The sequence below is a fragment of the Rhinoderma darwinii genome, chromosome 6 (assembly GCF_050947455.1).
Source record: "Rhinoderma darwinii isolate aRhiDar2 chromosome 6, aRhiDar2.hap1, whole genome shotgun sequence".
NCBI lineage: Eukaryota > Metazoa > Chordata > Amphibia > Anura > Rhinodermatidae > Rhinoderma > Rhinoderma darwinii.
In genome coordinates this window covers 132547344-132567014 of record NC_134692.1, presented here as the reverse complement: position 1 = coordinate 132567014, position 19671 = coordinate 132547344, and the positions used below count along the sequence as shown (strand labels likewise).

The window sequence follows — 19671 nt, the reverse complement described above, 5'->3', positions numbered from 1 at the left end:
GACGGAACAGTCTCGGCCTTTTCATTGAATTTGGTCCGTGAAACAGCGGACTGCACATGGAAGCCATCCATGTGTGGCCCGTGTTTGACGGAACCGTCATTAATGGCCGACGGAAGTGTGCACGAGGCCTAAGACTACAATTTCCCATAGCATGCAACGTCACTACGACTGATGGGTCATAAAGACCCCACAGCTGCCATATAAACGGTCTATTCCGCATAATAAAAATGGTAAACAAACTGTGTTCCCAGACAGTATGGGGCGGTAGACTCGTTCCTCATGATAAAGAACTGGTAAAGATTTTGTTATATTCTCCATAACAAGGAATCATAACATTAGCTAAAGAACAAAAAACATAATTTTTCAGACAATCCCAACATGAATTTACTTCTTTTATGTGATTCTTCAAACACAAAATGGATTCTTCATGCAAGATAGAGTCACATAACCATGCTTTCAAAATGGAGTCACATAAACACATTTTACTCACTTTCACAAATGGGTAACGTTTTATTTCTCCTGTGTTAGGGTATGTTCACACGGCTTATTTTAGGCCATTTTCAGGCCGAAAAATCGGAAGCAGAACGCCTCTAAATATCTGCTTATTGATTTCAATGGGAAAAACCGCATTCTGTTCCGAAACGGCCGGATTATAAAACGCCCGCGAGAAAGAAGTGCATGTCACTTCTTGAGCCGTAAAAAAAACGCAGCGAAAAACGCGAGTTTGATTAAAAAACGGCTGAAAATCAGGAGCTGTTTTCCCTTGAAAACAGCTCCGTATGTTCAGACGTTTTTTTTATTAAGCGTGTGAACATAGCCTCACAGGGGAATTGGACGCTTGCTGACAAATTCTCTCATTAATTACAACTGCTCCTGGGGGTCCCGGCAGTGAGACAGCCTGTGATCTGCTTATCATTAATGGATCCTTACTAACAAAAATAGATGGTTGAAAATGGACAACCCCTTTAAGTCCTCTTTATTAGGACAGAGGTTTTGACTTCTAGTGGTCTATCTGGCAACAGATGCTCTTTAAAAAATAATAACCAAAGTTGTGTTAGAAATTTAATGTCCCATTTCTGGTCCCTCATGGAGGGTGCGGAAAACAGAGCAGGGCGCAATAAGTATGGCCGACGCCAAATGTATGTGTGGCCTTGACCGACAGGGTGAAAGTGCGACCCTTGTCTACACCATCCTCGGCTTTATAAGTGCGTAGCGTGTTTACCCAAATTCTTTAGGGGCCCCCAAAAGCCGAAGGACCCTGACATCTTCCCAGGTTTGCCTTGTGCTGATGTGTACCCTGGCTATAAGTAAGCGTTCAGGGCTGGATCAGAAGTGTTTGGATAGAAGAAGGCAGATAAGGCTTCGTTCACATCTGCGCCATGGTCCTGTTCTGAAGTTCCGTCGGAGCTTCCTGCCAGAACGGGACCCTGAGTCCTCATTCACATCTACGTTGGGGTCCCGTTCTGACGTTGTCATTGCTTTCCGTCAGAACGGGACCCTGAACAGACACAAACGGTCTGGTTTCCGTTTCTATCACCATTGATTTCAATGGTGACGGATCCGGTGCCCATGGTTTCCGTTTGTCTCTGTTGTGCACCGGATCCGTTTTGCCGCAAGCAATACCGTAGTCGACTAGGCTATCCATTCCGTCAAAATGACGGAACCCTTGCACAACGGAGACAAACGGAATCCATTTGCATCAGATCCGTCAACTTTGAAATCAATGGTGATGCAAACGGAAACCTACGGTTCGCGTTTTTTTCAGTCAAGGTCCGTTCTGACGGGGAAGCTCCAACGGAACGTCAGAACGGGACCCTGACGCAGATGTGAACGAAGCCTTATATTGGGAGAAGTATGATATCACAATAGTTGCCAGCCCCCAGTAATATCCAGATCTCCCAGACTCAGGAAAGAGCAGGCAAATCTTTCGTGTGCCCGATTCCTATACAATATACTCACCTCTCCCCGTTCCTGCGGTCATCTCCACTGCTGCAGACAATGTCCTGTCTGGGGGTCTGTATTTATCGTGTTTGGGGTCTGCAATAGTTTAGGGGGCCTGGTCTGACTGGTTGTATTCATTTTGGGATGTGATGACGGGACGATATACACTATTTGTGATTTAAATGCTATAATTGGGGAGTGTGTCCAATATAAATGGGCAGCAAAAGGGCCGATTTGACGCTTTTCAGAATCTCCCTTATCAAAATTGACAAGTATGGATATCCCCGTCGTATGCAATAATTTTACGGTCTTGCAGAGTCTGTTCTTCTAGAAATATGAACCTAAAACTAACACAAGGATATACAGCGCTGCTGATTCTAGTGTAGCTGTCATTTTTTTTCTTCCAAGCATTTGCAGATCGCTGCACCATCAGTTAGATAATTATGAATCATATGTCTCAGAATCTTCCTTGTAACTATAGGCTCTCCCCTATAACAATCTGCAATTATCTGATATAGACACAGAGCAGAATTGACAGGGGGAGGGACAAGTTATCACTCATGGGGGGAGCAGCTCCTCCAGCTCTGTCCTTGTAACCACAAGAAATCACTGTACTGCACGGCATATCTTGGTCTCTCTGGACGGAACTGATGCTGTGGTCTCGGTTTCCACACGAGGGAATTAACTGAGCGGACCCAGCAGGGGAGTGAATTCACAGACGGACCGGTGTAGCCATGCGTTGTTTGTAAGGTACCCGTTTACCTGCCTCTCTTGTATGTGCATATCATCATTATTGCTGCACTTCTTCTTATATTCATTATTTATTTTTTATAGTTCTACTGCAAAGTGACAAGGACACACTACAAGTCCCAGCATGCAGGGTGCACTGACAAATTGTGCTTCCCAGCAGCTCAATACACCCTTTAATGGCTATTTTAATGACTATATTATATATAGATAATGTGATCTGATTTATATTTTTCTAAAACGTTTACTTAGCGCTGTTATGACCGTGTCCTTGGTGAGAAATAATATTACGCAGGCATGGAGGAGGTGAGTTATGTCCCTTTTTGTGAATATGCAGATATTAGTAACTAAAGAGTGCACGGAATGACATTCTCCAACTGTTGCAAAACTACAACTCCCAGTATTCTCTGACAAACTATGGTTGTTTTGCAACATCTGGGGAGCCACAGGTTGGAGATCTTAAAATTCCAAATAAAACTTCTGACATGTCACTGATTGGTGGGGATCCGAGCACTGAGACCCCCACCAATCGCTAGAACGAAGCAGCTGAAGCGCACGCATGAGCGATCAGCCGCTTCGTGTCTGTTCGGCTTTTTCCGGAAATAAATGTATCGTGTACGGACTCCATAGAAAGTCTATGAGCCCGTACTCCGACACATCGGCTTTATGGAAAAAGCCGAAGCGGCTTCGTTCTAGCGATTGGTGGGGGTCTCAGCACTCGGACCACCACCACCAATCAAAACTTCTGATATATTTTGTGTGTGGTGCAACTTTCTAAGCTTTTTATTAAAAATGATCATTACTTTTTGAGATGCAGCTGCTTTGTATTCTGTATATAGAGCAGCTGTATCTTGCACTGAGACCTTAATCCCTCAGGTCAGCGGCACTGACGGGTTCAGAGTCATGGGGTCCTTCATGGATCCACCTGTAATCTATCACATCTAAGTTATGAACTTAGATGTGATCAGTAACCGCTTAATCATGCATATCAGATACACGCAGGACCTGCTGTCAGTGCCGCTGACCTGACGGATTCAGGTTTCAGTGCTAGATACAGCTGATCTGTATACAGGATACAAAGCAGCTGTATCTCAAAAAGTAAAAATAATAATTTTTACTAAAAAGTATGTAGAAAGTTGCATCAATCACACTGATGCATTCTTATTTTTCTAGAAAAACGATTTCAAAGGTGTATATAGCTTTTAAGATAGAGGTCAAGTTATGTTTTTGCAATTTAACTGATCTGGTGAAGATGTCTGTGGGAATGACATTTTCATTCATGGCAGAGGGGAATCTGCCTGCAAAATGTATTGGACCTACAGGGACTCATTGTGGTTGTGCTGTGCTTCTTATGGAGGCATGGATATGTGGGGTCGCATATAAATCATAGAATGCTCCATTACATGCCATGTATTTGAGTGTATTCTTGCCTAGCTGGTTTGTGTACATAAAGTTATGGCTACACGGTGACTTTGCCGGCGACACAGGTTATGTGGCCAAAGATCCCTGTCGACCTGCCTGCGTCACAGGTAATGAAAGTCAATGTGGTCGCTTTGCAACTCACAAGTTGCTGCGACGGTATCTCAACAGTTGCAAGAAATTCTAGCCACTATGGTGTTGCGGAAACTTGCCGGTCAAAAAGCGACTACATTCACTTACATTACTGCGATGTACCCAACACGACACACCGATCTTTGGATGAACGACCTGTTCAAGTCGTTGTTTAACCCTAGCCTAAGGTGTCCGCCATTAGCTGTAGTTAACCCTATGTTTAGTAGTATTTCATGCTGGCCATACAAAAAAATGACTAACCATGTAATTCATGGACCGGTCAGCCAGAGCCAGACATGCTCATTAAAACCAAATACCCTAATAAAATATATGGACGGGGGTTGCATTAGTGAGACAATCCCTATTTCTGGTGTGAGAAAATGTGTCTTGTAAATATCAGCCACTATGTAGAAACTGGACATGGGTATTTCACACGCAGACTCAAAAACGGCAAAAAATTACGGCGCTGTTTTCGGAGAAAACGGCCTCTGATTTTCAGCCGTTTTTGAAGCAGAAAACCTTTTCCATTGACACAATGAAAAACCGCTCCAAAAATGGCTGAAGAAGTGACGTGCTCCTTCTATTTACAGAGCATTTTTTTAATTTAAAACGGCGGGGTAAAAAAAGCCCTGTCTGAACGAAACACCGTTTTTCCCATTGAATTCAATGGGCAGATGTTTGTAGGCGTTTAGCTACCATTTTTTCAGGCGTATTCAAGGCGTTTCAGAAATACGCCTGAAAACACAGCGTGTGAACATACCCTAACAGTGAATACAGGGAGCACAAACCCCTCGTGTCATGCTTGAATACAAGTACTATGTGATAGACGATTTTTCATTTTTGACCGGAGCTTGTGAAGAATTTCCAGGAGTGAAAACATTCAATCATATTGATCGGCACAACTTTCCATGACAAAACCTCTCACATGTACAATCCTCAGGCTCCCAAAGGGACGTTTGAAGATGAGTTGGAGTGGTGTATCCATCAGCTGGAAACTGGACTCCTGCGCCGCAATCCCACACCTAGACAAGGTGCGTATTCAGTGGGTGATCACTTTTAATATACAGGTGTAGGGTCACATTTGGCTTCATGAAAACATCAATTACAATCCCGATCTACTTATGTTAACAGATCTTTACCCTTTATGAGCCAAAGTGCTGTCAGAGAAACCTCAGTGACAACTCCCCACCATTCTCCTGCAAATGCGGTAGCAGAATACAGGCTGCTGTTTATGGTAGTCTGTAGTCTTGCTATGGAATAGCAAACAGGATACCATAAAACAGCTTCTAAAAGTTATTTTCCAGCAGCTTTCATGCTCTATTATATAATAAAGACTCTGATCAAGTATTATATTAGGGTATAGTTATACATGCAATTCTCTTATATACAAGCATAGGTTCATTATTGGCAGGACAGGATCACATAGTAAATTCTATACCTCTAGAAACCACTAGATCGAGGTGTCAAAATTTGTGGTGATTTTGATTTGTCACGGTTTCACTTTCAATGGTGTTCGTTAAAGTGGCTTATAAGATTAGACAAAATGTAGCTGCTTTATTCCAGAAACAGCGCCACTCTCAACCATGGGCTGGAATTGGTATTGCAGCATTCATTTGGGGGCCGAGCTCAGACAGCGCTTATGATTCTACTTTGTTAGAGTTGTAGCTACATCTTAATATTTTTCATAAATATAGACCTTAATATTTTATTTTTTACTAGAAAAACATAAGGTTTATTGATAATGTTATTTCCATAGTGACAGACACTGAGCGGGTACTGCAGGTCCTGCGCTCTCGGAAAGCTCCCTTTATGAAGAAGAGGCAGGTGATGAACCAAGTATTTGGAAATTACCGTCTTAAAATGGCCGAGGAGAGACGAGTGCAAGAAAAAGCAGGTGAGCATAGTAACCAATTTAAGGGGTTCACCGAGATTTTAGTTTTTTTCTTAGAAACAGCGCCACTCCTATTTATTGACAATTTCTGGTATTGCAGTACCCACTTGAATAGGACCGAGTTGAAGTACGAGACACTGCCATGGACAAGGGCGGCTCTATTTCCGGAATAAGAGTAGACCCAATTAATGGAATAGGTCATAAAACATTGATCGTGGACGTCCAAACTCGGACCCACAGAGACCCTTAGAATGGGTCGATTTTAGTCCACTTTGCTAGGGTGGAGCACGCTAAACTTGCACAATCTCTGAGTGAATAGGAGATATGGAGACTGCTCGAAGCTTTCACTCCGTAGCGCTCATTCATTTCAATGTGGAAAAAACGCCCACACGTCGCATGTTCTCCTCTGGCGAATAAGACTAAAATCGGTTCTCCGTATCCATTTCACAGGGATCGGTCATAAAGCAATATAGTTCTTTAAGTTGGAGCACAAGATGTGGTATTTTTACCCCCTGTTTTATGTACACCGTATTTGTCCATACAAGAACCGTCGGCTTACTGCCGTGATCTGATTCCAATGGACACTTCCGCCTACAGACTTGTTTCTAAAAGAGTCTAAAATTACTCATTGATCACTAAATAACTTTGTCTTATTTAAAGCTAATAATCATCCAGAACCTAATATTCAAGAAGTGACTGCTCGAGATACCCAAAGTGTGTCATATAGAAAGAGTTCAAAGGATGTACGTGGTGGCGCTTTACCCTGGTTCACACCTTCTAGCAGTGATTTCAGCTTCAACTTCTTCACCGATAAAAACCATCAGCATGTAGAGGGTGGACCAGGGGATGGATTGGAAGACCTTGCTAAGGAGGTGAAATGTACCGAGACACCAACTAGCCAACAGGACGGTGCTTTATGTATCGGTAGCGGCTCCGCGTTCACCTTCAGCTTCCGGATTACCGAAGATACGGGTCGCACATCAGAGAGCTCTGCAGCCTCAGGTGACCATCTTCCCAATAACCATACGGCTCCGGTAACACAGGAAATCTTGTCTCGGGACTGCTCTAACTTAGACAATCCAGCCAGTACCTCAGGGGCGTCTGCTAATCAGACTGAAAAAGTTGAAGCTGTAGAAAAAAGTACAGCAGACTCCCCGAAGAAGAAGAGGAAGAAAAAGTCCAAGTATGTGGTCGCTCAGACGCAGAACAAAGTGGAGAAACTTAGAGGAAATGTGGATACAACTCCAACCCTCCAGGAAGAACCTCAGGTAAGAAGTGTGCATATATTGCTGGGGTAGTAGTAGTATTTAAAGGAGGAGATGGTAAGACCTCCTACCCAATGAGTTGCGCCATCACTGCATCTAAAAACCATGGTAAAAATCTAATTGTTAATACATTTGGCCTTGCTAGAGTGGCAACATTATTTTCTTAAAGAGGCAGTTCCAGGAAATATACCCAGGACTTCTTCTATGTAGATAGGGTGTTCCTATCTATTGTATTGGGGGAAGGGGTGCTTGGTGTGGTCCCTGCAGGACCACCGTTATTGAGCAGCGCTGCCGAACTTGGGTGCCTCTCGCAGAAAGTCTGGTTACAGTACCAAACCATGACAGGCCTACTTACTTATATTGAGTTTTAATACCCACACACATAGCGGATTTACCGCAGCAAAATTTGCATGTGTTACAGTACGTTCTGATTTTGGTGCAGATTCACAGCAGATGTCATCCCTTCTACATTGAGAATTGTGAAATCCGTAACAGAATGAGCGTGCTGAGGATTTGAAAAACCGCAGCATTCTCTGACTTCTGTGCGTGAAATGTTCCGCAGCATGTGGATGTGATTTGTTCAAATCTTATCAACGTGGCTGTGACTAGATACGCTGTGGGTTTTCCGTGTGCAAATCTGCATGAAAAATCTGCAGCGTTTCCGGGACCTTTTGGGTGTAAACCTCCAATCAAAACCCAACAGTAAGGCTCTGTGCACACAGCTTTATCACGGCTTCTTGAAGGCAAGTATGGGATGTGATCCTTAGCCTGACACCAATATAAAGTATCTGCACTGAACCGTAGTACGGCCACATGCACACTACTGTGGTTTGCAGAGAATTGAGTAACTTCGGCATCTTGCTGCACAGTGATATTAGTTTTAGACTTTTTAACCACGTTGTAATTCTTGTTCCCCAGTCAGGAGCGGATGAGCTGCGGAGGGAGCTGGATTGGTGTATGGAACAGCTTAAAATAGGACTACAGCGTCAGAAATCTACTCCTAAACAGGGTGAGAATGCTCTGCTGAATTACATTGTTTTCCGTCTCGGAGTGCTTATATGCTTTTTTTTTTTTTTTTTTTTTTTAAAAGTGGACCTCCGCCTTTTTGATCGCTTCAACTTAATAGGGAACTCCATTCTAAGCAATTACCTGATGTACGTTCCTAAATGGAATTTCCCTCTTTAAGAGGGGGGAGGCGATAGAGGTAACAAAGTAGAGCGGTGGAGATCCCACACTTTCAAATTCAGAAACCCCCAGCACGGGAAGTCGCATCTGGACACACCGTAAGCACTACAGAGGATAAGTTGTCTTATATTCCAGCCATTCAGGCCGGGTTTGCCAAAGAACGAGCGACACTTTATGCTAGTGGCTCTCCTTTCTGGCTAATAGAGTAGGGAGCCACCCTTTATGATGTCCATATGCCCTAATTGGAGTTCTCTTCATGAGTAAAAGATGACATGTCGCCACTCCTGTAGTAACTAATTGTATTCCAATTTAGAGTATCATCTTAGAACTATACTTTGGTTCATTCCTCTGTTATTCCTCCTAGAAATATATGAATAAATTGACAACTGGGTGTTACCAGTAGGGGTGTGTCCCCACACAGACTAACAATGTCCAATCAGTGCTGGCAGAGTGAGACTGTGTAGAGACACGCCCTTTTGACAAGCTAAATGGTAACACCAAATTGTTAAATCATTCATATATTTCTAGGAGGAATAACAGAGGAATGGAACAACGCAGAGCTCTAAGAAAACCTGTGCCAGAATTGTTATTTCATAAGGAATACAAGAATTTACTAAAACAGACCTGTCCGTAATGTCGAGAGGTCAAGGGGTTACAAAGATATGTTTGTAATGTGTATATGGTTCCTCATTTCTTCATATTCTCTGTAATGTTTGTGTTTTTTTCATTGTATATCCAGCACAGTGCGTTTACTATTTATAGCATATGTGTGTTTTTGATATTTTTTGTATGTCTTTGCATAATGGGTATTCCTACAGTAATATTCCTTTTCTTTTGCCATTTTCTTTCTCTTTGGTCATGTCTCTCCCCTGAGTAGTGGACGAAGCGTTGCGTGCTATTAAGACTCTGAGGAGTGAGAAAGTGCCGTTAGTTAAGAAGCGACAAGTTATGCGGATAATGTTTGGTGATTACCGCCAGAAGATGGAAGAGGAAAGGATTAAACAGATAAGACTGATGCAGGCCGGTAAGTAATAGAAAATGATGTAGTCTAATGTTGATGAGTGCTTTACATGACGAGCAGCCTACTGACTCTGGGGTGTTCATTTTATCTTCTTACTCAGCAATTGAGTATGAGGAAAAGGAAAGGGCTTCTGAATGAAATTAGGGGGTGGGAAAAAAATCCTCCGATCCCAGGTGTATTTAGGAGGCTACTCCAAGTACTATTAATAGCTCCGGCTTAGAGAATAAGCGCTCGCTGGAGCGCCCATAAGCCTTTTCTACAGCGACATAAAAAAAACTGTTCATTCCAGACATGCACCGTCTGCCCCCAAAAGACAATGGACGATCGGGAACGGGTTGTCTACCCACTGTATATTTATTTATTATTTTTATCATTTCTCACAGCGTCTAAATCAGCAAAGATGACTGAAGTGATGCCGACAGCGAGACAGAACAGCAGCAAGGTTTTCCGGAAGAGTTATCACAAATCTACAAAGAGTGCTGCACCTAACTCTACTGCTCCTGCAGACACCCAGGGAAGCACCGATCACACAACGGCCTCATCCAGTCAACAGGAGTTCACTTTCAGACCTTCCCAGGAGGCCTTCTGCTTTAACTTCTTCTAATTAGAAGATCTGTACCACATGGCAGCCATTTTCTTGTGGACCTATTTATTTTTAGTCCACTAATTCGCACTTATATGCCCTGGGGAATAAAAAAAAATATTTTGAGAAATGGACTGCTCGCCACGGAGCAATAAGCCAATGAATGAGAAATTGGCACCTTTTGGTTATTAAAAGTTGTATTATTAAATGGTTAAAGAAAAGTAATTTTCGTTTTTAGCAGCGAAATGTAAAATGTTATTTTCTTGATACAGCGCCTGTTCAAGCTATTCTGAATAAAGTTGTGAAGAGATGATCTGTGGCCCTGACTCCGCAGTGTTTTTGTACGTTTCCTGAGATTGTGCATTGGGCTCTGTTCACACTGGCGGTGTGCTTTCAGTTTTTAGAGGAACTGTGATAGATATGACCCTTCTTTTATGATCTGTTTTGTTATGGATCCCATTGACTTATGAACGTGGCAGGTTTCTGTTCTGGATAATACATCGCTTTCTGCTACGCTATTATGACCGTCCAATATAGTGCAAAGAAAAAAATGGAGTGGTTGCACATGGCAACCAATCAGAGGCCATTTGAAAATAAAAATGGCAACCTGATTCGTAGCCATGGGCAACTACTCTACTTTTCCTTTGCACCAGTTTTGACACATTTAACCCCATATGTGAACAGACCCTTGGTTCTTTTGCCTCTATTCTTATTTTACTACCTACATATTAAACCGTGTTGTCTTACTGACGTTTTTTCCATCAGCAAAAATGTTGAGCGTTTTTTTTACGCTGGGAGTTGTAGTTTTGCAGCAGTCGTAAAGGCCTCAGTTTGGGGACTACTGCCCCCTGCTGTCAGTCTATAATCTCATTCCAACAAACAAAATATTGTCCATATGACCAGTCTAGTTGTCAAATATCATCGTACAGAAAAATAAAAGGTTCAGCAACTGTGAGGACAATCATGACATGGGGGTATAGAAAGAAAGGGGGTTCCTGGACACCTAGGGAACTACGACCGACAACACCCCAGCAAAAAGAGTTAGGTCCCAAAATGTCTGTTCCTGTAAGTTGTTGCTCAAATGGTTAGACCAAAGCATTGTTTCCATTTGCTTTTAGTATTAGCAACTAGGTGAAGTATAAATTTGCGACAGATTTGAAAGATGGGAGTTGTAGTATCACAACATATGTTAGATACAGGGCATCCTCTATAATGCGTGCCAAACAAGACTAGGTCTTATCTATGGCACGAACAGCCTCATGTAAGGAGGTGTAGGGTATTACTCACCCCACCAAGCCCACCCCCTGTGCCACAAGCCCTGCCTTGTATGCTGTAAAATAGCCCCACTCCCCTGCAGAGGGTCAGTCTGTGAAAAGGGGGTTAACAGGAACGGTATATTTGATATAAAACTGAATAATTTGGTGACAACCAGAAGCGGAAAGTAACCATCCTCATTGGACAAAGGAAACGACTAAAACGAATACATCCCTTTACTTACCTGTGACGTTTTTGGATCTATGTTTTATACGATATTTTTATTTTATTGCTCGTCCATTTCTTATAACGCAGCGTTTTTGTGATGTCAATAGAAGACATTTGACCTCCATTTTTATTTAAGTAGAACTTTTTTTTTTTTGTTTCCCCATCTTTTGGAAATATCCTGAACTTATATCCGCGTTATTACTGTATGTTCCAGGCGCTATAAGGAGGGCCCTCAAGTCAACGTCCAACACTCTACAGCTGAAACTAAACAGACATGGATGAAGTCTGGATCCTGTCTCTCTGCCTCACCTTACTTGGCTTTTTCATTTTTATTTTGTCCTTAAAATCCAAGCAAGGGCCGGTGCCGGAGAGTATCAGCAAGTCGTCTGTGTCCTCCGCTTCCGCCTATGTTAGCTCAGGTGGTAAGAACCTGGAGATCAGCGAAGAAGAAGTGGAAAAGATGATGGAACGGCTGAATAATCTCTTGGGTGGATCGGAGTCTAAGAAAAAAGAAGTCCATCAAGAGAGGAAAAAAGTTATTCAGGAGAAGGCAGAAGACTTTCCCAAACGTAAAGCAGACACGGAGAGCACTAATGAAACCCAAGAGCCAGTGGGCAAGGTGCCAGGGCATACCCAGCCTGCCTATCAACCAAGTCATCACAGGGTTCAGGTATGGGACAAGGCAGGGAGGATCAGCCCAGTCAGCAATGCAATGCCGCTGAAAGTTAGAACAGAATTAGCAGCTCATGAATTATATGTGGATATAAATATCACCTGAGGTACCAGATCATAGTCCAAATCTGGAAGTTTGATTTTCAATTTAAGTCTAATTGCTTCATTTTAAGGGGTGTTCCAGTTCTATCTAAATAGTGCTGAATCGCTGTAATCTGAAAAGTTATGTAACTTTCTAATATACTTTGGGTATCAATTTCACACAGTTTTCAAGATCTCTGCTTGCTATCAGTGACCATCAGAGGCTGAAATTCTTCCTTGACCTAGTCCTCTCACACAGCTGCATAGTTTGTTACTAGAGAGAACTCTGTGTGAGCAACACCAAGCAGAGATCTTGAAACCAGTAAATAATTGATACCCTGATAAATTGACCCCGTGTGTATTTACGGCAGTTTTATGCTTGAATACAATGAAAAATATGGCGTTGGGCACATCCGAATTAATGAAAATTTCTTTGGTGGAAAATAATGAGGTCCAACCTGGTGTTGTTTTGGGCCTGTGCCATATTCTTCAACAGAGCATGCGCTTCTGTATTTCTTCCGCAAAAATCTGTCTAGTGTAATACAATAATTAGAACACAGGGATAAGGGGGGGGATGCAGCTGCAGATTTTCTCTATCTCTGAAACAGAATGCTGAGAGAGGGGAGGAGGAGGCGAAGTGGTAAGACATTTGATTAGCTCAAAGTGCTAAAAACAGCATCACATCAGGAAGAGCCAGCCAACTGAGCAGACACGGAGAGAGAATATACATTTCTGTAACTCCCATTGAGTTTACTGAAGACAACGTCATCCATATGTGGTCACCCCTCCATTAAAATAAAGACTGGGCCAGGTTTGTTCTGGTCATCAGTTGGGGTCCCCTAACAATGTTACTCTATTGATGTGTATGATTGACATACGTAAAAGACGACGACAACATGCTGAAACTCTGCAATGGAGCTATAGCCACTATTTGATATATATATTTGATAGTGAAGAGTGTAGGTCACCTACCTGTACGACGTTGTGTCCTTTTATTTGTGGATTTGAATAGGTAGAGTGCTAGTTGGTTTTCTCTAGTGTTTGATTTTTAGAATAGAAAAATTCCGGACAAGAATTGTGTCTAATGCAGGGACTAAGGGGGCGGGGCATCAAAGAGAGAATCCCTGTGTCATGCTCCGCCCCCTCCGGCCCTGCACTAGGCAAAAAGGGAAGACAAGATACACAAAGAAATAATTCATTCCATTACAACAAAAGGAGAGGATGTGATAATGGCCGTGTGATTGTGCAAGCTACCCTGGATAAAATGCAGAAACAGAAGTGCTTGCTTTAAGAAATTCCGTCTAGGGAAGCAGCACAATGAATCAATATATATATATAATACGGTACTTTTTTTTTTAACCCAAATACGTTCCTTTGTGGATTAGTTCAGAGAGGCTCCATAACTAAACTAGAACAGTTGTAGCTTTTACAAGGAGTTTAGAAGTTTGATTCCATATGGATTGGAAAGAACCCATGAGCACAAGGTTGGGGGCAGTTAGAGCTAATGCACATTGGCGTATTACGGTTCTGTACATCCTTGATTAATCTATGTGGCCATGCGGTTTCTCTGTCAGATTATGAACCTAAGGGTATGTGCACACACACTAATTACGTCCGTAATTGACGGACGTATTTTGGCCGCAAGTCCCGGACCGAACACAGTGCAGGGAGCCGGGCTCCTAGCATCATAGTTATGTACGACGCTAGGAGTCCCTGCCTCTCCGTGGAACTACTGTCCCATACTGAAAACATGATTACAGTACGGGACAGTTGTCCTGCAGAGAGGCAGGGACTCCTAGCATCGTATATAACTATGATGCTAGGAGCCCGGCTCCCTGCACTGTGTTCGGTCCGGGACTTGCGGCCGAAATACGTCCGTCAATTACGGACGTAATTAGTGTGTGTGCACATACCCTAACAGAAAAAAAATTGTGCCATGCTGCGTCACGGAGTTGATTCAGACATTTCTGTACTGAGGCACTATATGGAGCCCCCATAATACATAGCCATCGGAATTACTTGCGCCACCATACAAGCTCTGTGCACATTGCTGTGCCACATCCATGAGGCCTAAGCACTATTTTAGGTTAAATCAAACATTTATTAAAGAACTTACAAATCTAAGTAGTATTTTGATATTATATTTGATTCTAAAATCTATTGTAAAAATTTTTTGAATTTTAATGCAGAATTGACACATGTAGTATCCCTGTCTGCTGCATAGCTTAATGGCAGCTTTGATTGCCAGTATTTCTCAGTCCTGACTGTATCCCAGAGTAGTGAAATGACACCTCGGCGCTCTCTGGATGTCATAGTGTTAGTATTTTTCCAGTGCAGCTGTCTCTCTTGGTGACCTACAAAGATGATGCGTCTCGCACCATTTTAAGATTTACGTTTCTTACGATTTACCTCGGTTATTAAAGGCATTTTAGGTCAATATATGGGGCCATGGACTTACCTGCAATTTCCTAATGTTCTATCATCTATCTATCTATCTATCTATCTATCTATCTATCTATCTATCTATCTATCTATCTATCATCTATCTATCTATCTATCTATCTATCTATCTATCTATCTATCTATCACCAACCCACCTCCTATCTATCTATCTCTCTATCTATCTATCTATCTATCTATCTATCTATCTATCTATCTATCTATCTATCTATCTATCTATCTATCTATCTATCATCTATCCTAATTTTATCTATCTAATCTATCTATCACCAACCCACCTCCTATCTGTCTGTAGTCTGTCTATCTATCTATCTCATATCTATCTATCTCATATCTATCTATCCCTCAAGATTGTCTCTTATGGGTCTCCGTTGTATACAGTAATTTTAGTTAATAAAATATGCCCAATTTCTAGGGACACAACAGATTGCATATTTGTCCCTCTAAACTTGGCAAACATGACAAAATGTGGTTTATTACACAACCGGCTTTTGTTACACAAATAGACTAGTTTAGTGAAATTCTTAAAGGGGTATTCCGCTTTCAGCAATTCAATCTTATTCAAAATACGTTCTGTATCAACATACGGTTTTCTATATCTCTGCTTGCTGTCATTCAGTAGGAACCTTCATTTGTTTTTTATTCTCGTGGGGATTCAAATCTGTACTGGTCATGTGGTGTACACACAGGTGTGCGGCTCGTTACAGTACAGTTATCTGAGCTCTATCTTCTAACAAACCATGCATGAATGTGATTATCACGTGACCAGCATAGATTTTTATACCCTAAAAATAAACACTGAAGGTTCCTACTGAATGAAAGCAAGCAGAGGTCTTGAAAACTGTTAGGCATTATTAGTGATTTTACTTTCCATTATACATAGTAGAAGTAGCCGTATCTGAGAAGTAGCCGTATAGTTCACTAACGGCTGAGAAGTGACATATGGAATATAAGACCTTTAGGACACAATTCAGCGGTTATCCTATTCAATGACGGAGAGGCTTTCACAGGAATCTTGGACTGTTTTACACCATGATCCAATATAATATCCATTACTGAGATGCTCATGGACTAACCTCCTGAATGTCACAAGTGCAGTACGTGAGATAATGTAATGGAAGCAGCTGTATTGCATAGTGGTATTTCCTCACTATAATTGCATAAACCCACATAAATCTTCAAGGATACCTACAATGTAGCTATCCGAAATTCAGACGTGATCTAAACCATAGGTACAAATAGTCTGCACACTCTATAACTGATTGTCATAATAAATGTTTTGATTTTTTGGGGGGTTTCTCTGCAGAGAGTCCTAATCTTTTCTTCCTGTAACTGCTGTAGGTTCAGATAGTACTGCCTCCTTGTCTCTTCTTGTATATAATATTAGTACAAATAGTAGGGTCTCCACCAGTAATTGACATTGGTACAGATCGCACTGCTACCCTATCTCTTCCTGTAAATGATATTGGCACATATAGTACAGCCTCTCTGCCTATTCCTGTAAATTATGTAGGTACAGATAGTGCTGCCTCCCTGTCTCTCCCTGTAAATGATGTAGATACAGATAGTACTGCATCCCTATCTCTTCCTGTAAATTATATATGTACAGATAGTACTGCCTCCCTGTCTCTCCCTGTAAATTATGTAACCACAGATAGTACTGTGTTTCTCTCTCTCCCTGTAAATAATGTAGGTACAGATATTACTTCCTTTCTCTCCCTGTAAATGACATAGGCACAGATAATACTGCCTCCCTTTATATCTCTGGAAATGATGTGAGTAGTCCTAATCTCCCCTACCAGTGACTGATGTAGGTTCAGATAGTACTGCCACCCTGTCTCTCCCTGCAAATGATATAGGTACAGATAGTACTACATCCCTGTCTCTCCCTGTAAATTATGTAGGCACAGATAGTACTGCCTCCCTGTCTCTCCCTGTAAATTATGTAGGCACAGAGAATACTTTCTTCCTGTAACGCCCTGTAAATTATGTAATTATAGATAACACTGACAACAAAAATAAAATACATTATGGACACTGCTATTGAGTTCTTACTGTTTACAGTCTATTGCAAAATAAATGTGATGTTTTCTGTGTTTTAGGAGAGATCTGCTCCTGCTGCTGTTGAAAATATCATGGATGAAATAGGCAAGTAGTATTATCCACCTAATGCTTAAAGGGTTTTCTCTAATTTTATATAAATCTTATTCACTGTATAAATTCAGGAACGTCTAATTTATTCTGTTTCAATTCCTCACGATTTTTAAGACCTCCACTTCGTGTCAGTGAATGGAAACATTCTTGTTTATATCTAAAGGCTGAAAACTAGTACTGATGGTGGCCAGCTCACACAAATGCATGCTTTGTTGCAGTGTATCAGAGCGCTCTCCTGCAATGAGCCCTGCATCCATGTGGTTTCGCAGGAACTGAATATCCCACAATTAGGAAAAATGGTTTGTCTGTCCCCCTTCCAGAAATAGTGACACTCTTGTACATGGCTGTGTCTGGTATTGTGGCTCAGCACCATAAACTTTAGATAATTGCGATTCCCAATGATCATGGGGAATTCTGTCAGTGAACCAAAATACGTTCTTACATCTGGATGGACACCAAAGTGTGCAAACAACTGAAATGTTATTTTATTTTTCTAGAACAAGCTGTGCAGGAGACTGTGGAAACCGACTACTATGCCAGACGTAGGCAGGAACGGGCAGCAGCTCGGACAAGACCATGGCAAGTAAAAGATAAGAACCTGGTTGGGAACACTTTTCTCCTACATGATGATGGAAGGCACAGTACATAGATTGTCCCTATGAGATGTAGGGTACATGTTATGCCCAGCGGGTTGCGGACCGACTGTGCTACTCCACTGGTTTGACTCCACAGATAACTCACTTAGAAATGAGAGAAACCAAAGTAGCCTCCCCAGTTTTCACCTTTTAACCACGGTACGGGGATCTGGACTTCAAGGTCGCTACCTCTTGGGGTGGTCCTGGTGTAAGTAGTGGCTGGCCCAGCGGACCAGGATAGTATGGTGAAGTAAACTGAGGGTACAGGCCCTGACAGATGATACCTTGGCAAATGGGTGAGGATCAGAAGACACATAATAGGCAGGAAGCCTCATGCTCATCTCAGGTAGCTGGATACAGACTGGGAGTAGACAACGGCAGGCAGACTGATGGCGGATAACATGATACAGACCGGTAGCAGGATACAGACGGGCAGCGGGTAGCTGGACACAGGCTGGTAGTGGATAGCTTGATATAGGCTGCTCGCGGGTAGCTGGATACAGGCTGGTAGTGAATAGCTGGACACAGGCTGGTAGCGGATAGCTGGATACAGGCTGGTAGAGGATAGCTGGATACAGGCTGGTAGAGGATAGCTGGATACAGGCTGGTAGAGGATAGCTGGATACAGGCTGGTAGAGGATAGCTGGATACAGGCTGGTAGAGGATAGCTGGATACAGGCTGGTACAGGATAGCTGGATACAGGCTGGTAGCGGATAGCTGGATACAGACTGGTAGAGGATAGCTGGACACAGACTGATAGCGGATAGCTGGACACAGGCTGGTAGAGGATAGCTGGACACAGGCTGGTAGTGGATAGCTGGATACAGGCTGGTAGTGGATAGCTGGATACAGGCTGGTAGCGGATAGCTGGATACAGGCTGGTAACGGATAGCTGGATACAGGCTGGTAACGGATAGCTGGATACAGGCTGGTAGCGGATAGCTGGATACAGGCTGGTAGCGGATAGCTGGATACAGGCTGGTAGTGGATAGCTGGATACAGGCTGGTAGCGGATAGCTGGATACAGGCTGGTAGCGGTTAGCTAGATACAGACTGGCAGCGGATAGCTGGATACAGGCTGGTAGTGGATAGCTGGATACGGGCTGGTAGTGGATAGCTGGATACAGGCTGGTAGCGGATAGCTAGATACAGGCTGGTAGCGGATAGCAGGATACAGGCTAGTAGCGGATAGCTGGATACAGGCTGGTAGTGGATAGCTAGATACAGGCTGGTTAGTGGATAGCAGGATACAGGCTAGTAGCGGATAGCTGGATACAGGCTGGTAGTGGATAGCTGGATACAGGCTGGTAGCGGATAGCTGGATACAGGCTGGTAGCGGATAGCTGCATACTGGCTGGTAGCGGATAGCTGCATACAGGCTGGTAGCGGATAGCTGGATACAGGCTGGTAGCGGATAGCTGGATACAGGCTGGATACAGATAGCAGTTGTGGACTGGAATTTGGACGCAAACAGGAACCTTTGCAGGACACAACTAGGTGGCACCAAAGTTGCTCAGGCACCAGGTGAACTGTGAAGGTGCCTTATATAGTCTAGGAGCAATCAGGGATTGGTTTATGGAATTTTGAATTGTGCAAGCCAGCCGTGCGCAGAGGGAAAGGTAGGCTGAAGATGGCGGCCACGCAGGGTAGTAGGAACAGCCCGCTGATAAGGCAGGTAAGGGACCAAGCAGCTGGACCGTCGACAGGAAAGGCATCAACCGTTCGCATAGCAGAAGTGATTTTAGAGGGTGCAATTGCAACTAGACCCTTAAAGGAAACCTGTTACTAGGTTGGGAGCCGAAACTGCCCACGTCGAAACCGGCCGTTTATGCAGAAGTTAGTAAAGTAACTTACAAGTTACTGAGATGAGCCCAGAAGAGGAGCCCGGTGGCATCGGGCCGGGACCCCATGATGAGCAGAAGAACGAGGCAGACTGCACTGTAGCCGGAACTTCGACATCCATACAAATGTGGCTATGCCTGGTACTGCAGCTCAACCACGT

The 19671-nt window shown here is 43.0% G+C and overlaps 1 protein-coding gene across 5 annotated transcripts; it reads left to right on the top strand.

Annotated features, from left to right (window-relative positions):
• Positions 1-2566: 2566 nt before the first annotated feature.
• On the top strand, positions 2567-10503 carry C6H8orf33 (chromosome 6 C8orf33 homolog). Of its 5 annotated transcripts, none has more exons than XM_075830388.1 (8): positions 2567-2691; positions 2941-2994; positions 5180-5270; positions 5996-6133; positions 6791-7398; positions 8314-8404; positions 9458-9604; positions 9985-10503. In XM_075830388.1, exons 2-8 carry the CDS (start codon positions 2986-2988, stop codon positions 10203-10205), a joined length of 1305 nt encoding a protein of 434 aa, XP_075686503.1. In that variant the 5' UTR covers positions 2567-2691; positions 2941-2985; the 3' UTR covers positions 10206-10503. The 5 variants fall into 5 exon arrangements, with proteins under 5 accessions (XP_075686503.1, XP_075686505.1, XP_075686507.1 ...); XM_075830390.1 differs by having other exon boundaries at positions 2567-2714; XM_075830392.1 differs by lacking the exon at positions 2941-2994 and having other exon boundaries at positions 2568-2686.
• The last annotated feature ends 9168 nt before the right edge of the window (positions 10504-19671 follow it).